The sequence below is a fragment of the Tachypleus tridentatus genome, chromosome 5 (assembly GCF_004210375.1).
Source record: "Tachypleus tridentatus isolate NWPU-2018 chromosome 5, ASM421037v1, whole genome shotgun sequence".
NCBI classification, from domain to species: domain Eukaryota; kingdom Metazoa; phylum Arthropoda; class Merostomata; order Xiphosura; family Limulidae; genus Tachypleus; species Tachypleus tridentatus.
The window spans coordinates 47,759,706-47,779,797 of NC_134829.1; the positions used below are offsets into that span (position 1 = coordinate 47,759,706).

At 36.6% G+C, this 20,092-nt stretch overlaps 2 protein-coding genes across 3 annotated transcripts in view; both read left to right on the forward strand.

Annotated features, from left to right (window-relative positions):
* The window catches only part of Ipk1 (Inositol phosphate kinase 1), a 40,516-nt gene extending 28,875 nt beyond the window's left edge, over window positions 1-11,641 (forward strand). For both annotated transcript variants that reach the window (XM_076502457.1, XM_076502459.1), the window contains exons 13-14: window positions 3,774-3,847; window positions 9,525-11,641. In XM_076502457.1, the coding sequence (XP_076358572.1) occupies window positions 3,774-3,847; window positions 9,525-9,714 (264 nt within the window). In that variant the 3' untranslated portion in view covers window positions 9,715-11,641. The remainder of the gene's footprint in view (window positions 1-3,773; window positions 3,848-9,524) is intronic.
* A 3,248-nt stretch (window positions 11,642-14,889) lies between these two features.
* Window positions 14,890-16,780, forward strand: LOC143250352 (uncharacterized). Its single transcript, XM_076500798.1, has 4 exons — window positions 14,890-14,991; window positions 15,186-15,692; window positions 15,896-15,911; window positions 16,117-16,780. The coding sequence occupies exons 2-4, from the start codon at window positions 15,283-15,285 to the stop codon at window positions 16,636-16,638; spliced, it is 948 nt and encodes a 315-aa protein (XP_076356913.1). The 5' UTR covers window positions 14,890-14,991; window positions 15,186-15,282; the 3' UTR covers window positions 16,639-16,780.
* The last annotated feature ends 3,312 nt before the right edge of the window (window positions 16,781-20,092 follow it).

A 20,092-nucleotide genomic window follows, 5' to 3' on the forward strand; every position in this document is an offset into this window, starting at 1 on the left:
CTGCTCTCACAGAACTTGATCTTGCCATCATCTGTAAGCCATCAGTAGATAACCGTGTGGCAGCAGTGACTGACTGTATTATACAGGCAGCTGCTCAATTTATTCCTAAAACCTCAACATGTTTTCCGTGGATATCCTCATTGTGGTGGAATTCTGCCTGCCACATGGCACGGAAGGCTCAAAAACAGGCCTGGGATACTTTTCATAGGTATCTCACACTCTCATGCCTCATCACTTTCCAGCAGGCCCATGCACATGCTGGGTGGGTAAGACATCAAAGCTAGAAGGAATCTTTGATTAAGTTCACAACTGGCATATCTCCTACCACCAGTTCCAAAGTCATATGGGACAAGATTCAAAGGGTCAGTGGGCAATATAATTCTGTCCCCTTTTGATCTTACCCTCTGATGGCCAAGAAGTAGCTGATACCTGGAGCATTGCCAATACTCTAGGTGAAAGCTTTTGCCAGGTATCTAGCACTTATGGTTCATCCTCCATCAAGACTCAGGCAGAGTGATACCTCTTTCCTTTCAACCTGATTGTGTCTATCACTACAATCGTCCCTTTACACTGGTAGATCTCAAACTGGTCCTTCATCAGTCTGGTGGTACGTCAGTCAGACTTGATGATGTATACTATGAAATGCTGCGCCATCTATCTCCTGCTTCTCTTGCTGTTCTTTTGATTGTTTTTAACTGGATCTAGCAGGATAATATTTTTCCTGATGCCTGGTACCAGGCTATTATCCAACCTTTCCCTAAGCCTGGGAAGGATCCGAAGATTCCTTGAAACTACCATCCAGTTGCTTTGACAAGCTGTCTCTGTAAGACCTTAGAGAGGATGGTTAATGCTCGTCTTGTTTAGTTCCTCAGATCAAACATCTTCCTCATGCCCACCCAGTGTGAGTTCTGATGACAGCTCTCCACCATGAACCACATGATTCGACTTGAAACGTCAATCAGAGAAGCCTTTCTCAAATTATAACATCTTGTATCAATATTCTTTGACATTGAGAAGGCATATAATACAACACAGAAGTTTGGCATTTTGCAAGACCTCTATTTATATGGGTTACATGGCCATTTGCCCATTTTTATTAAAATGTTTTTAATGGACAGGCAGTTCCAAGTTCATGTGGGTTCAACACTTCCCATTCTTTCTACAGGAATTTGGAGTCTTTCAGGGCTGTGTTTTGAGTGTCACACTTTTCAATGTAAAGAGTAATGCCATCACTGAACAACTCCCTCTTACTATTGCAAACGAGCTCTATGTCAATAACTTTTACATCTCATGTCAGTCGTCAAACAGGAGGTATATTGAGTGGCAGCTACAGATTGCTGTCTCACATGTACTGAAGTGGACCACAGCATATGGTTTTACCTTTTCTCTCTCTAAAACCATTTGCATGAACTTTTTCCACCAGTGAGGTATTCACCCTGTTCCTGCCTCTGCATTGGTGAAGTTGTGGTCTCTAAGACAAAGTTCTTGGTGCTTATCTTTGACTGTAAGCTGATCTTTATACCACACATCAAGCAGCTACGGGTCAAATGTACAAGAGCACTGAACATCCTTAGTGTCCTCTCTTCCACCACTTGGGGAGTAGATCAATGTTCTATGCTGAAGATATATTGTGCTCTTATTCGATCGAAACTATACTGTACATCACTGGCCTGTGGCTTTTCCAGGACCTCAGCCTTAAAGATGCTGGACCCCATTCATCATCAGGGACTTCAGCTCTGCACTTCCCCAGTTCAGAGCTTATACACAGAGTCTCACGAACCTTGTTTGTACATCTGCTATTTGCAATTGTCTTTCTTGTATGCTTCGAAACTTCGTTCCTCAACAAAGCATCCCACCTGGGGTTGTATTTTCCTTTCTCGGTGGGCCATGCTTTTTCAGAACAGACAATCTGCCATTGCTGCTTTTGGCCTTCGTATCCACAAGTAGTTGGATGAATTGGATCTGTCCTTGAATAGCATTGCTGTATCCACTGGGCAGCCCATCCTACCTTGGCTTATTACAGTCCCTAAATGTGGCCTATCTTTAAGTCATCTGAGAAAAGCAGACATTTCTGAATGGAAATACTGTGTTATTTGCTGAACATCTTTTGAACCATCCTTCTATTCCTATTTATACAGATTGTTTAAAATCAGGTGACTGTGTGGGCTCTGCCATGGTTTGTTGTGGTTCGGTGGTTGCGTGCAGAATCCCTTCTACAGCTTCTGTGTTCACTGCTGAACTGTATGCCATTTCTCTTGCCTTAGATCACATAGAAGCTAATCAGTACTCAAATTGCAGTATTTATACTGACTCACTTAGTTCTCTACTGGCCCTGGAATCGCTTCACATTATTTCTCACCCTGTTCTCATCGATATTCGAAACCGACTGGCCCATTTCTCTTTAACATCTACTTCTATCCAGTTTTTATGGGTACCAGGCCATGTTGGTATTCTCGGGAATGGGCTCACTGACACTGCAGCTAAGTCTGTCTACTCTGGCACTGTCACTGCTGTGCTTGTTCCTACATGGACTATGATCCTGTATTCAAGGGTCAGCTCCATGCCAGTTTGCAGTTGACTTGGAGTGAGCAACATGAAACCAAGGTTTTCCAATGAAAACCCTCTGTTTGACCTTGGTTTTCTTGCTTTCATAAGGATTGGAAAGAGGAAGTTATTCTAACAAGACTACACATTGGTCACAGATTTTAACTTATTGATTTCTTTTATCTGGGACAGATGCACCAATGAGTTGTCTGTGCAACACTCAGGTCACAATAAGCCTCATTTTACTGTCTTGCCATTGTTACAACTCTCAACAATGGCACCATTTTAAACATGCTTTGTCCCAAGGTTTATCCATAACATTAGGCAATGGTAACACTGTCCACCTTAGAAATGTTTTTAGTTTTTTAAAGGCCATTAATCTTTTTAATGTTATTTAAATTTTTTAATTTATACATTATGACTTTTTAATGTGATTCCTTTTAAGAATCAGTCCATCTAGTTTGATTTGAAATTAGAAAATGACCGTAATGTCAAATAACTTGAAACCAAGTCTGGAAAGGCCAACTTCAGGTGACTTATGGTGGTGTTTGAACTACGTGTTAATCACATGCAGCATATTTAGATTAATTTTAATGTGTTTTGTATATGGCTTGAAAATTTATGGTTATAATATAATTAATCAGAGGTTGGGATTTGTTGTTTTAATGCAGTCCTTCCTCATGATTTTCTTTATTCATTTAGCTTCATTTGAATGTAATTATTTAATTTTGCTAAAATATATATGTATATATTATAACTACAAGTTTTTAAGCCATAAACAAAATGCATTAAAATTAAACAAAATATGCTGTATATTTTTAAAAAGATCCTGGGGTACAAGTTACAACATGGCATTAAAAATGTATCCAAGATTTTGGAGGTGAGTGATATGTAGGATGTACATTGCAGTGGGGATACACCATCTATCAGTTTTAACCTCCAATTCAGTAGTTTCACATAAGAAGTTTAGAAATTAGGAGAGCGAGATGGGGGTGCTCAAGCCCACAGCTTAAGATGTACATCTGCATAAAGTAGTGCCAAGTTCTTAAATGACCCTATTTTTAACTACACACACGTATGTAAAGAGTCAAGCCACACACATTGAATAGTTCAATGGTCCATGAATTTTAACAACATTGACTGCATTAGTAAGTTGTTTTACATGTTTTTTTAAGATTGTGAAAAAGAAAGGTATTTGTTATATGTTCTTTTCATTCTACTTGTCACAGATATGGGAATTTCTTCTGTCACTTTCTGCAAAAGACTGCTCTATTATGGTGGTGATGCAGAGGCTGAAAGAAAGGTATGATATAACTTAAATAAAATTAAGTACAGTAAGTTAATGGAGCATAGTTTTCCTACATTTTAACAGAATATTCTAATATTGATCATCTCTATTGGGGACATTGTGGCTTGGTGGCTATTGCTTTTACTTATAGTTGAAAGATTGTGAGTTGAGACTTGCTCGTGACATGTTGTGTCCTTGAGCAAGACAATTTACCCCAATTGTTTCAGTTTACCCAGTTGTATAATGATTACCAGCATGTAGTTTGGAGTTATTGTGTAACAGAGTTCGCCATGGCTTCTGTTTAACAGGACTCTGCCTTTCCTTGCAATGAACCCAAAGTTCTCCAGGTGTATCTCTGAATCCTGCTTCCTGATCTTATCCTTTCCATCCTTATCCTCTTATCCCAACAGGTATTATATCTTCTTTACATGGGTTTCACTGCTGACAGTTTGCCCCTTATGGAAAGATATACCTTTAAGGACTTTGGTCTTCCTTCTATGCCATCTACTTTTGTCATTTGTTTGCATTACTGCTTGGCATATTCATACCCTGGGGACTGTGCTTCCACAGGTGCATGGACTACTGGCTTCGTGTTGCCATTTCTGAAGAGGAGTTAGCCAGTCCTACATGTCAACCCCTTTTTAAAGTTGTGGGAGTGGGATGGTTATTCACTTGGGATAGGTCCTTCCTTCAGCTTTCCCAATACTTTGTACATCTGGGTGTTGTTTTTGACATCCATCTCAATTAGGCTCTCCCTTCTCCTCGGATTACCTTCTATGAAGTTGGCCATTCAAATTGCCCTATCTGCTACTTTAGTTCCTAATGGCAAAGTTCTATAGCTTTTGATATGGTGGTAATCACCTCTGACACCTGTTATACCCCTTGGAAGGGCTCATGCATTTGCTTCAGTGGGCCTTTTATAATCAGTGGAACCTTGTACGACATCCCTTGAATGCTCCTGTTAATTTTCTCTCCCATGCTTGTCAATCTTCTCTGGTGTTGGACAAGGCCCATATGTTGGTGGGAGTCCCTCTTCCTCCTCCACTGCCTCAGTTACATCTGTTTAAGGATACTTCCCTTCAGAGTTGGGGTGTATGGGTGTGTTGACAAAGAGGTTTGGGTCATTGGTCTGTGGAGGAGATATCTCTTCACATCAATGTTCTCAAACTTCTGTTCTTTAATTGGATTATGTATTATTTATTTTCTCTTAACAAACACCAGCTGGTTATGCTCTATTCTAACATTTCTACTGGGTGGCTTCTATCTACCACCAAGACGGCACAAAGTCCCATTTCCTGTGTTTTTGTACTATGGATCGTCTTTTTAGACCCACACATATTAGACACATTGGGTGGCACGTCATATTGCGGATGCTTTCACTCTCCTGCTCAATCATATTTCCCAACAATATCTTATTTATCCCAGGTGTTGTCCCTGCATCCTGCCGTTTATCAGTGGCTCTATCTGTATCTGGGTGCACCCCTTATGGATGTGCCTTTGCCACTGCCCTCAATCCCAGTTATCTTGATTTCTGTCCATGGTTCCCCATCTTCCAGCCTTGGCTGTCAGTGTTTTCAGCTGTGATTGGTCTCATCTATTCCTATATGTTTCCATTCCCATTCATTTACTTCTTCAGGTGGTCTTCTTCATCTTTTCATGGTCATTCTGGTTGCTCCTTCCTCGCCCATCGAACCTTGGTTCCTTCAGTTCCTCCAACTGCAGGTGGTCCTTTCCTTTCCATCCCAACTTCCTCCATCAACCCAGTCACCAGTATTCCATCTCACATCATCTGTCCTCCATCTTCTCACCTAGCTTTTATCAGGTTGTTGGCTCATTTTCCTGATTTTTCTCGCAGAGTTGCTTCACATTTAACGTGTTCCATTCACTCTTCTTTGGCCATCTGCCTGTGCCAGTGGACTATTTATTGCTCCTGAGCATTAAAATGGGATTTCCATGTTTCTTATCCAATAGTTTCCTGTATCTCTGAGTGTTTCCTTGAAAGAAAGTCTTTGGTCTCTTCAGTTTTGAGTTTTGGATGGCATTATTGCATGCTTTCTGTTTTCTTCCCATTTCCAAATGGTCGTTGTTCCCCTATCCTTTTGTATGTTGATCCGTTCCTTCTGGCTGTGTCGGCCTCCAAGGCATTTATTGCTCACAGTCTGAGACATTATCATAGTCTTTCCTGCTCTTACCTCCTTTTGTACCTTTGTCAGTGTGTTCTTTGTTTGACCTCTTTATGATGTCATAATTCTTCCAGCTTGTGGCCCAGGATCCTTTTTCCCACCTGTTTCTCCTTTAAGCAACCTTCCTTCTCCTCTGATCTTTCCATGATTACCATGGCTTGATCTCTTTCATATCTCTTTGTATCAACTACATCACCTTCCTATTTCCTTGTCTCTCATCTTCTTCAGCCATTGGAGGAGATTCTACTGAGGGCATTTGGAAGACTTTGCACATGTTCATCTCTTACTACCTACACACCACTGTTTCTGCTTCCTTGAAGTATCACCTACCACTTGTGACTCTTCTCTTGACTTTGACGAGACTGTGACACAAGATGAGTCTTTGCTATTTCTTTCTTTTCTTTTAGAGGCACTTGCTTCAGCTTCACTTTGGATCCCACTGTGATATTTTATCTTGTACTCTTAATAGGTTCTGCTCAGATAACTATAATCATTCACAGACATCCTTTAATTTACACAGGAGGTCATGTTGATTTCTATATTTACATGGCTGTGTATGCTCACCCATGTTTCATAAGATCACTCGAGTGTGAAATCCTCATGATATATGCATTATAATATGTTTGTCCCAAACCACTCTGCCCATGGATGATGTGGATAAAGTAGAAAGAGATTGTTGCCCATCCGTGCTATACCTTGATTGAATAGATCTTTGTGGTCTGCTTTTGAAAGTAGGGTTTAGTGATCACCATTGCACTGTTTTGGGTGTTGCAGTCCTTCAGACTCTCCAACACACTTTCCTCCCTTTCTTCCAGCAGAGTGTGGGAGTTTTTACCACTTACCAGTTTCAAGCTGCTGGGGTGGATGGCCATGGAAAAATCCTGCTGAATGGGTTTCACAAAGAGGGCTCTAAACTATTCAGATCAGAGTAGAGATGTGGTGTTCTTCTAGTGTAGAGGGTGTTACAAGATCCTCCGGATACCCAAATGCACTTCACCTTTCTGATTAGGTGCCCTCCTCCTACCCTGGAATGGATGTCAGAACCCACTGAGTGAGGTTTTGGAGATTAAGTGAACCAATCACATAGGTTTCAAGTTGTTTTATCTTCCCCTTTCAATTGATCTTTTTTGTAGTGGGTTGCAGAATGTCTTCATGACATGTTTTCTTTTCTGTCCTTGGTTTTTCTTGTTATGAGGACGTTGATGACCTGGGTCATTTTGGGCTTGTTCTTGGTTGCAGAGGTCAAGTGCATGTGATAAACTTCGTTCAGATTTCTGATGACACATTCTTGGGTTTCTGCAATTAATCTACCCTGTGTGTACCTGGAGTGTTCTGGTAGGTTTTCTCTGGACTCAAAGACTTGATGGCCCAGCATGGCCAGGTGGGTAGAGCTCCCAATTCATAATCTGAGGGTCGCAGATTCAAATCCCTGTTGCACCAAACATGCTCACTCTTTCAGCCATGGATGCATTATAATGTGATGGACAATCCCACTATTTGTTGGTAAAAGAGTAGCCCAAGAGTTGGCAGGGAGTGGTGATGACTAGCTGCCTTCCCTTTAGCCTTACACTGATAAATTAGCAACGGCTAGTGTAACTAGCCCCTGTGCTGCTTTGCACGAAATTCAAAAAACAAACAAACAAACAAAGACATGAGGTGAAGATGATATAGGTCCTAATTCTACCCTGCAAGGATGTCAGTACCTAGCAAGTAAGTATTAGTTATCTGTTTTACCCTAGCCACTCCACAGCTTAGGGCACATCACTTCTTATCCACCTTCTATCTTAGTGATTCTACTTTAATTTATATCTTTATTGCACTGTCCTCTCCAATGGGGATATGCTATCCTGTTGTTCTGTCATGTGTAGTTCTTCTGACTTTACCTTTCTTCATGAGGAAAAGATATCTGACTCAGATGTAATGTGGTGCCCCTCCTCTGATCTGTTTCTCTCAGGTTAGAGTGTGCTTTGGATGCTTCCAGGGGTTACACCTGTGCTTCACTCACATTGGTCTTTTCTCCAGTTCAATGTTGGACTCAAGCCAATATTGTGAGAAGAGGGAGAGTACCGTATTAGAAGTTATAATTTTCCTAAATGAAAATATATTTCTGATAAATATTTCCCTCTGCTCACACTTCCCACTCTTCCTCCTTACACATTATAAGTGTTTGCATCATCTGCCAAACTTTGAAGTGATAGTTTGGTGATAGAATATAGAAGGTGTCACATACATCACATTGTTATGTTTTGTTGGTAGTGAGGTGACACATAGTGATTTATGTGAGAGTCGTGTTGAAACTTTGGATGACAACAGAGGGAAGGTTGAAAGCTTGTGGAATGTATTCAAAGTTTGCAAATGAAGGGCAGCATAAACTGATAAATCTAATCTTGTGAGAGCTAATCTGTTTCATTTAGAAAAATTATAACTTCTGTTTGGGTTAATAAAAATTCCAAAAGAAGCTATAGCTTTCTATAGCTTTTAGAAGCTATTTATTGCTCAGTTTAGACTATTCTAATTAACTAGCTTCTCCTAAATAAGCAGTAACTAACATCTCTATATCTGTCCTGTCATTGCTAACTTACCAACATAAATGTGTTCAAATTCTTCATGTAAGACATTTGCAGGTCTATACCATAGGAAGTTTCTCTGCAAAGCAATAAGTCGGGAGAAATTTACGGCAGAGTGACAAGGCATAATCGGTTTTGTTTGACAGAAAATTGTTTACAAGGAAAGGAGTAAACAAAAAATAGTTAATAATATAATAATGAAAACAAATGTGGAATCAAATATTCCATTTCATTTTCTGTGAGAAATAAAATTCATAGTTATGGTTTCCAATGTTCATTTTTAACCAGTTTCAGGCTTGACAAAATTTGGGCTTTATGAGTTCTATACTGTATTTTTCTGCAAAATGGTTTTTTGAAAAACAAGATACATTTTAGTGTTAATTTGAATAGTTGCATACCATACAGCATCTGTTGTTTTCTTTAAATTTTACACTACAAATATACCAGTACTTTCCCTGCTACAGTTTGTCATAAAAACGTGGCAAAATTTATCAGTAACCCTTGTACAACTGTAGTATTTAAAATGTGCTTTAAAAAAGTCTAAAATTTCCTGATTTAAATCTTTCTAGTGTTATTATAGTGTCTGTCTGTATTTTATATGTATATTTATAGTGTTTTACCAGATAAAAATAGGTAATTGTGATGTAAAGGTTTATTCGGTGTTCATTTATTTAAATGTTTTTGTAAAAGTTCAGGACTAGAAAAATAAGTTGAATGCTAGCATGTGTCCATGTTGAAAATTATTTAGTTATTTCTACCAGAAGAGTGGATACAATTGTACGGAAATAATAGTTACTGATTTAATTATGAGAAAAAGGCAAACTAAACAAAGATTCTGTTACTATATTGTCCTAGGTCATCAGTTAGGTACCTTTGCTGGTATTGGTGTTAGTTGTATTATAATATATAAAGAATTAATAATAAGTTTTACATTTTTTTCAGGACTGCTTATATTCCAGATGAAAATATCTTAATGGATGATAATGGTAGACCATATCTCTTTTCTCTTGGTCTGGTGGATTTAGATTATAAACATCTATCCAAAATAGAAAGTGCGTATCATAATGACTGTCAAGCCATTCAGATACTCCAGAAGAGATCCAATGATACTGTTCCTTACAAATATTGTTAAAAGTTTGATGTGTGTGTGTTATATATATACATACATATATATGTATATGTTCTGATATCTAGCTTTTGACACTGAAACTTATATATTGTATTGTACGTCGTATAATTTGGTCACAGTGTAATTCTAGTCATCTAATGTTGTAAAAATGAGGTATTATTTGAGTGTCACTCTTAGATCTTTGCAAGTTGTGCATTCGTAGATAAACATTTATCTTTGTTTCATTGTTTTAAAATTCAAAACTACACTTTTTTTCAAAAAAGATTTTAGCAGCAGCTAAGATTACATTATTTTCTTGTTAAACTCATAGTACCTCATGATTATTCTCATAAAATGTTGAAAGGTGGATAGTTTGTTGTTTTTTTTTCTTTTTTAATAACTTGTACAATATTTTGCATACAACACATGCCTGGTAAAAAGAAATCATTTTTTGAGAAAAGCTTTTTTCTAGTCAGTTTTCATAAATTCATCATGTTCTTTGCCAAGTTACTTTACTGTATTTGTACTGTTTTCATTTGTAAGCTACTTAATGAGTTTTACAATAATTAATTATATTGTTTTGTCTTTTAAAATGTGTTCTTTGGAGTGAAGATGTTTTTGATTATTGAAAGTACTAGAAAGGCACATTTTGAGTTATTTGCAACATTAGCAAAATGCATATTATCAAAAAGTAGGTAATTTCTATTTAAAATGGCATAATAACTGGAAAGCTTTTTAATGTTATTGTTTTGGTAGTTGTTTGTTTTTTAGCTGCTTTCCATCATATATTTATGTATGGAAGTAGAAAGTTACAGAATTGATCATATTTTTGTGTTACATTTTAATTTTTGTCAAAGATATACTTGAGGCTTTGTTTATTTTCTGGTTGTGTTTACTTTACTGGGAACTTGTAGGCTTTTAATCTTTGTTCTGCTTTTTGAACACGGAGCTGCTGCAGTTGAATATTATCTGGATACCTTGTAATCTCACTTGATTGTGATTGTTTGTGCAGTTCCAATCATTTAATACTATTCATTTTAATGTTCAGCTTTAGAAAGTGATACATTAACTTTCCATTTTAATAAATGTGATAGATTTGTGGACATGAAATTTCTTCAACTATGACATATTTATATTGCACCTAACTTTTGAAACATTTTTAACCAAAATTTATTGTGCTCCAAAAAATACCAACTTTAGCAGCTAAAGATTAAATTCTTTTGGCACAGAGGTGTATTTCATAATGTTAGAGGTTTTATGGTGGTGTTTCTGTGAAAAGTCTATCGTAGTACAGTGAATTGTAGATGTTAGTTTTATGAAAAAACTCTGATATAAACATACCTTAAATTAAGATTAATTTGCAAAAGTTCTAGAATACGTCATCATTGTTGTATGTTAAATAAATTATGCTTAATAGTACACATTATTTTTGTCCTAACTCAAATTTATTCATATTTTTATCTTTTGTTTTGTTTGTTATTTTTCATGAACCATTTGCAGATTAAAAAGCATTTTTGCTGTTGTCAGTTGCCCCAAAATGGTAAAAGTTAAGTGTGTAATACTCCATTGTGACACAGGTATTGTACCATAATATGTAAAAAGTAATTGTGTTTTAAAATGTTTGAATTTAATATTGTGCACTGGAAAAAGGAAAATTTTAATCATGATTGCAACACTCAAGTCATGAATATGTATTCAGATGAGATAAGGAAACCAAGATACATTTATTGTTATCTTGATATCTGATTTCATGTTCCTGTGATTTCAACTTGCAATTTGAATAATTGTAGATATATTGTATTAAAGATAATTTAAATGCATTTGATTTGTAGACTAGACAGTTTTTGTTTTCTTTAGAATGAACATTACAGAAAGTTTTATAGGCTATATTTTTATGATCATGTAAATTTGATGATCAAATAAATTATCTTCACCCACACACACAAAAAAATTTGTTTCTTAATAATTACAAAGTTAAAATATTTTGAACACCCAAAATTTAGAATTTGTATTTATTGTAAGATATTTAGTAGTGCAATAGGTGGTTTTATTGATAGAAATTTGTTGAAGTTCAAAATTATCATAGAAATATTAAGAAACAAGTGTTCCTTTTTTACATAAGTAGCTATTCTTATTCAGAGTTGCCCTCTATATTTAAAACATTTTGTCATGCATGCCATAAGCTTTCTGCCTCCCCTCCATTCATTGCAAATGACTTGTTTCAATTTGTGTCTGGTGCAAGTTACCATGTAACAATCCTCTACCAATGAGAGTGCCACACACACTATTGTAACACGAGTCCCTCTATTCAGTTTTACCAGGCTATCACTTCTCTTTTAGCACTGCTCCTGTTTAGATCTTTAAACGTTTGCTTAAGTGTGCTTCATCTTTATAATGTATAGTTTTACTTCTGAAGTGGCCTTCTTTATCAATTGTTTTTGATTATACAGCTGATGCCTTTATTTTCAGTTTCCACTCATTTTTTTTTTCTCTCTCTCACACGGGTGTATTAATCTAGCAAAGTTTTTTTTTATTTATGATTTAGCATGAATTTCAAGGTTAATGTTACCACTTTGAGTATCACATCTTCTACAATCACTTTTTTTACTGGCAGCAGATGGGGTCACCCATCATTGGATTTATCTGTGGAGATTGATCATTATATGGATCAACCACCTTCTGCTAAAGTTAATCCACTTCTTTAAGAACAAGCCAAAACTGTTTGGTGTGATGAAGATTTTAATAGCTTTTTTCATCACTGGATTATACCATATCTATATCCCACCTGCAGAATACAGTGTTTACAGACATGATTTCTTAGATATGTAATGTTTTATCCCTTTAGAATTCCCATCCTTCTTTGTTGCATGATAGTTTTTCTCATTATTTAGTCTTCCCTCCTTCTCTGGATATTAGGGTTTATGCTGAGAATTTTGCTTCCCAAATGGTTAAGGATGGCAGCATACCTTGTCCCCCCACAGGTTACTGATCAGTTTGCTTTAGCTGACTGTCCATTTCTTGTCTCTCAGCAGTTGAGATCTATTTTGCTAGTTTTGGTGTGCACTCCCCAATTTTCTGGTGCAGTTTTCACACCTTCTTGTTACTCTTACACCCCTTCTACACATCTCCTTGCTAAGGCTATGCACCAAAATCCTGAGGGTTTTTCATGAGACAACTTCTCCCTCATTATCTCCATGTTGGTTACTTTGTCTTGCTTTACTCACATAGTTTCTTTGCTATTGGGGTCTTCTGAGTCATGGTGAAGCTTCATTACAAGTTCATTTGCAGCCCATTTATCTCAAGAAATTATGTATATCCCTTTTTCTTCAGTAGTATGTATTTGATCTTGTTCCTCACACTTTAAAATCATGTGTGGATTCCCCTCATTAACACTACCCTTTCTTCTTTGGTAGCTCATCTATTGCAGTCGAAGCCACAACGAGCCCCCATTCATATTTTATATCCTAGTCCTTCTCAGCCTTTACCTGTTCCTTCTTTCAGGGGTCCTTTTCTTTTTGTTTTCTTTGACATAGATCAGCAAGATGCCAACAGTACCAGTGGGAGCTCGATTGTGTGCACTTGTTTCACATTTACAATCGCTCATCACAGATCATTGGGTTATTCAGGTTCTATCAGACAGAGTTGTCCTGCAATTTCTTTCCCCACCTCTTTTGTCACAGGTATTCATTTCCTTCCTTCTGCCTCAGGATCCTGTCAAAGGTGGTTTGAGAGTTTCTGTCTCAACAGACCACTGAACCTGTGAATCATCATTCTCTTGGTTAGTATTCCCAAGAAAACAGTAGACTTGTCCTGCCTCAATCAATTTTTCAGTCTCCCTATTTAACCATGTAATCATTTCTTACCTCAAATGGGCTTTTTCCATGTTTGTAGATGACCAATATGCACATTTCAAATGCTTACTTGCATATCCTGATAGCTCAGCAATAGGAACCATGTCTTTGGTTTGTTCATTGAGGGACGAGTTAACAGTTTCATGTAATACCTTTTGGGCTTACTTTTGCCCCATATATTTTTTGCCAGATGGTTCAAGCTTTTGTTCATCATTCTAAACAGGAGTCTACCCATCATACTTTTTAACTGCTCTGGGACGTGGTTCAAGTGGGCTGGTTAATCAGACTGGAGAAGTCTTTCCTTCAACTTACCTAACATTTGATTCATTTGAATGTTTTTTCAACAGTCATCTCAGTCGGGCCCAACTTTCTCCTTTTCAACTTTGTTCAATGAAGCTTTCATTTCACCATGTTGTTACTTCTCCCTCTATTACAGCTCACAAGATTCTATTGCTTTTGTGGATGTGGCCTTCCATGGTTGCACTTATCTCCTTAGGTCGTGCTTATGTGCGAGCTCTTCATGAGTAGTGAAATCTTTCACAAGATCTGTTGCAAGCTTTAATTACCCTTTCTCCTACCATAGCCAACAATCTGTGTTGGTGGTTGAACAGGATCCACACATTGCTGCCTCCTCCTAATCTGGATTTGCATATTTCACAGACATTTCTCTCTGGGGATGAGGACATGGGTCGATCAACAGGAGGCTTCAGGGTGTTGGTTTATGGCTGAGAAGTCTTATCATGTCAACACTCAAATAAGGGCTTTTAGCTATGTATCAGGCCTTGGATCATTTCCTTCATCTGGCCAGACTTCATCTGGTAATAATTCATTTCAACAATTCCACAGTAATTGCTTATCTCAATCACTAAGGTAACACCCATTTTCAATTCCTATGTTTTCATGCATTGAATCGTATTTCCTGGGCCCACAGACAATATATTCTTATCACTGCACATATAAATGCACAGGAAACCCATCTTTTAAAGCATTTTCTGTGATGATTGTTTAACCCTTTCGGCACGGTTGGTGACCGCAGTTGACTTTAAGGCTCAACGCTGGACAAGATGTAAACAACATATCCTCCTGGCTAATATCATAATCACACAAGCCTGTAGACCCACTTGAGGCTAGAACCACATGTATTCATTGTTTACTTGGGATTCCCAGCAGGTATATAAACCAGAGGTCCCCTGATTTCTTTATTTTCTAGCCTGTGTAGATTATACTGTTCATTGTTTTAGAAGACGCCTTCCTTGCATATTCTGTTGATACTTGCGACATTGTTACAATGCCAAAAGGAAAAGCTTATACCACTAAAGAAGTAATCAATATTATTTCTAATGATTTAGAGAGTGATAAAGTGTTTGAGCCAGATGACAATGAAAGCTTACTTGTAACGGACGAGAATGATAATGAAGACATTCGTGGCCTGGAATCTACCCCGCTTTAGGTAAGCACATGGTGTTGTTAGATGTAGTTAGTGTCATATAACTTATTGCATAAACTGACTGACCAAGGCTAGTTCTCTATATTTTCATATATTGTTGATAGGAAAATATATAAATATAACATATATACATACATGGAACATCGGAAGAGTGCTATATCTCTGTGTACATGAGTTTTTTTTGTTTTATTTTGTAGATGCTTCTAGCACTTCCAGTGGTGGTCCTCGTGGAAGATCAAGGAGTGTATATTCCAGGAGGTCTAGAGGTACAAGGAGAAGGAAGAGCAAATAGCAATGCAGTTGTGCCAGAAACATGAACTGGAAGATTACTGGGGCTCCTTTTGGCTAACTCGTGTGCCATTTACAGAGGTAATGCCACGAGATTGTTATGAAATTCTGACATGTTTGCATTTTGCTAACAATGAGCATGATCAGCCAAACAGTGGAGATCCAAATTATGGTCCACTGTGGAAAATTCAGGATCTGGTGAATCTCTGTGAATCAAAATACCTTGCAGTATATGCCCCACAACATGAGCTGCCCATTGATGAAAGTATCATCAAATTCAAAGGGAGAGTTCATCTCAAACAGTATTTACCATCAAAACCCACAAGATGGGGCATCACACAGTTTGCATTGTGTGAAAGCAAATCTGGATATGCTTTCCAAATTATTACATATTGTGGGAAAATACCACAGTGCCTGTAGCTGGATACTCAGTCACTATATGTTTGAATCTACTAGAGGAGTTTTGGAATAAGGGACATGTAGTCTTCACGGACAACTTTTATTCTTCACCTTCTTTATTCAAACACTTAGAGATGAATGGAACTGGGGCTTGTGGCACAGTTAAGGCTGGACAGAAACACATGCCATCAGATATCCACTCTACAATATTGCGTCTTAGCAAAGGAGATCCGCCGGTATTTATGCATGGTGGTAATATGGTAGCATGTGCTTGGCATGACACTAAACGTGTGCATTTGTTATCAATCATTTCCACGAATGGCACTACTGATAAAAGAATTTGATCCAGAGAAGAGCCTGGTGGATACAGAAATGTGAGAAAACTGCTGATTGCTGAAACATACAACCAACAACATGGGTGGAGTAGACATCATGGACTAGAAGCTGGGAACCTTTATGTATCCACACAAAAGTACCAAGTGGTATTTTACCATTTACCATTGGCTTAGAGATGTAGCTCTTGTTAACAGATATATAATATATTGTGCAGACTGCAAGAGCAACGGTGGAAATCCGGTATCTCCAAGACTATTCAGAGAGCAGATTATTCAAAATTTGCTGGAGGGATATGTCAGCAAAGCCAAACAAAAAGGAAGACAAAGTACTGATACAGGTCAGTGCTTGGTGGAAAGACATAGTATTGGGCAATATAAGGACAAAAACACAAACCTGATTGTACTGTTTGCAGCGATAGATACACAGCTGGATGGAAAAGAAAGCAGACTAATTATTTCTGCAAACAGTGCAATCTCTCCATGTGCTTTTTACCATGCCATGAGATATATCATAACCACAAAGACTATCAATGGGCTGCTGTATACAATTTTAATAAATTATTGTGCTGTACATAGCACTTTGTGTATCAGGGTGTCTCCCTTTATTCCTGTTATTCTGATGTATTGAATTTAACATATGTAGTATTGGGTTCAATCACTGAACCTTTCAGGGAGTTTTGTTGAGTTATTACTGAGATATCATGCTTTTAGTACTGATACCATAATTAGTTGAAGTATCAAAGATATATGTTCAGCACCATGCCAAAAGTGTTAAACCCCCTATGTGGACATTGTGTTCGTCCATACTAAAATTATGTAAACAACTTTAAACTTCTTTTTTGAGCTGTAGTATATTTTATCTACACATCTATCTAGGATAAATGTATTTCCAGAGTAGGAGATAGAAAAGGATGTAACACCTCAACAACCTCTGAAGGATACATTACCCTTCCAGGTAACCAACTACAAATAATATTTTGTATTTGTTGTATACACTTTAATACTGGAATTATTTTAATACTTTTTTTTCAGCTAACATAACGTTCAAATAAAACACTTTAATACAATAACTAAAGGAAATATTGTTGATAAATATGAAACTGGAGTTTAAAACGTATTGCTGTTATTCATATCTGCATGCTAGTCCATGCATCACAAGTGGAGTGCCATGATATTGCTTAACGTGCTTTTAGCATTGCTGTGTTATCAAAGTGACTGTCAGTCCCATTGGTTAAAAAAAAGCTAGTAAACTCTCTGTTTAGTAATTTATAAGAAATACCAGGTATTCCTGAACTCTAGGTGTCTCACATGGTTGTTTCATCTGCATATTGCAAGAGGTGCTGTTGTGGTTGAAAATTTCAATTTTTTAAGCTTACATTGAAAACATAATTACCAGTAATTAATGTGAAATAATGACTGAATTTTAGATAGTTTTATGCATTGATACAACAAAATTAGAGAGTCAAATGTTATATTATGGTTTGGAAGATCACAGAAGAATGCATTTTATACATGCAATGTACAAAAGTAAGTACATTTCCTTCTCCAAATTGATCGTTTGAACATTTGTGATATCACTTGAATTTTGACAGTTACTTCTTTTCAGTATGTGTGATGGTAGAGAAGTTTATGAATAAAAGCAAACCATTTAAATTTCACAAACACAGAGATAAGTTACAGCTTATTTTGGTGTATCCTGATTCATAATGAAATAGTTGCTGCTGACATTATTATCAGACAAAGAACGTGGTGGTCAGTTACACAGTGTGGACTTCAGAACAGTAATGAGTGATTATCATTGGCCAACAATAAGGAACAAACTTCTGAATTCTAACCTTACCTGAACAACAACAAAAAAAACCAGAAATGACTTCATCCCTGTGCTTCTTTGGATTTTTGAAGAAATCACTTAGTGCCCATAGTCTCAAATGCTTGTATCATTGATTTTAGGTATGTATTTGGAGATATATGACAACTGCAGTTAATGCAACATTGCTGAATTGGATTGTTCTTATGTGAAGTGACATCATTAAGAATGGAATAGCAATGCTAATAAACTGACTTAAAATTGCACTTGGTTATACAACCTTTTGTTGAGCACAATGTTTACAGAGTATGTCCTGATGCAGGCTAATATGTCAAATTATACTGTCAGAACTGTGATGAAAGATCTTGAAAAAAGAAACAAATTATGATATGGTTTCATCAGTAAGAATTCTTACCCAAACTCCATCAAACACATCTGTGGTTTCTGTGAGCACCACATAATGCAATCTTAACTTATCATGCAAAGTCAGAAAACTGATAATTGGTGTGAACAAAGAATGGGATAGAATCCCCATTACAGTGTTGTACAACATCTGTCTCGTCCAGTGAAACTCGTATTCCAAACATTGACTTTAAAGGTGTCCATGTTCCATGAACTGAAACTGGGAACATAGTTAATGAAGCTGATTCACTAATAGTATCTTATTAATATAAAGCAATATTAAAATATGTTGCAATTTCCAGTATTTTGTTCATTTGTTTAAAGAACCATTTAAATGTTTAGTGGAAAGCTACACAATGGACTATCTGCACTCTGTTGGCCATGGAAAACCAAATTCCAAATGTAACAGTGTATAAACTTATTGCTGACCCACCTGGGAGATGGGTTGAAAAACCTTCCATGATAAATTACACTTAGATCATAATTGTAATTAATGGTTTTTCAAACAACATTGCTGAAATAATTTTAGTTTCAACTGGAACTTGTTCTTGGAAGTCACTTGAAATTATGTGTGCATACAACTCGGAGGTTACGGTGAGTCAGGACAACTTATCAAGATAGAACAAGTTTTTAGTAAATAATATAACTTGCAAAACTAAAAGAAAGATAATGGATTTTTGAGAGTAAATTAGGATAGGACAAAAATTTTGAGTAATCTAACTTATCAAACTGAAAAATTAGGTAAAGAAAATTAAACACAATAACAATACCAAATCTGAAGCTTTTATACTTGTACATTTATGCAAAGAATAGAGTTAATCTTTTTATTACCATTAAAATCTTATTAAATGCTGATAGAACATGTTTAACAAAAAATAGAATTTTAAAAAACTATTTTGTCAAAATGTGAAGAGAACTATGTTTCATTAATTAAAAGCAGAAAAATTTCCATTTTCCCACCAAATAAACACCACAATGGCCTTGTCTTATAACTCAGAGCCCTGTATTTTTAGATTGTATTTTTCCTAGAAATGTACTGATGTATGTTACTACAACAACAAAAACAGAAGAAAATAAGAAAAAGAACTTAATTGTTCTGGATAAATAACAGTTTATTATGGTGGACAGAAAGTTTGTTTTTTTATTTAATGCAAAGCTACACAAGGACTATGTGCACCAGCCATCCCTAATTTACCAGTGTGAGACAGCTAAAATCATCACCATCCACTGCCAACTCTTTCACCAATAAATAGTGGGATTGACCATCATATTATAATACCCCCATGGCTGAAATGGCATGTTTGGTGTGATGGGGATTCAAACCTTCAACCCTCAGATTACGAGTCAAGCTATTAACCACCTATCCATGCTGGGCCTAGAGACAGAAGGACTGATGGAAAAACGTATTCAATGGATTAATGCTTTTATGAACAAATTCAATGTGGTTTAGTGTAAAACTCGGAATACAGTGCCACCTCCAAGATTAGAAAATCGTCAAATAAACTTCTTCATTTGAATAAACAGTCTACTATTGTAGATGTAGAACAATTAGCCAATAAATATTAAAACTCATGCTTAACATTTTAAAATGTGAAAGTCACAGCTCTTGGTTGGTGCAGGATTCATCAGTACATTCAAATACACATGCACTTCAGAACTTGTATGTCTGTTTGTTTATTGCATGTTTCATGTAGATTAATAATAAATTGCTTTACTTCAATAGGTAGCTGTGCATATACACACAAAGTATTATCTCCATATATCTCATGCAATGTGTTTTTCCTGATAAAACAACATATTTTTGGTATATTTGAATGATACAAAAGCAGGAAAAAACAAAATGAATAATGCTTATTGTAAATCTAAGATTTTT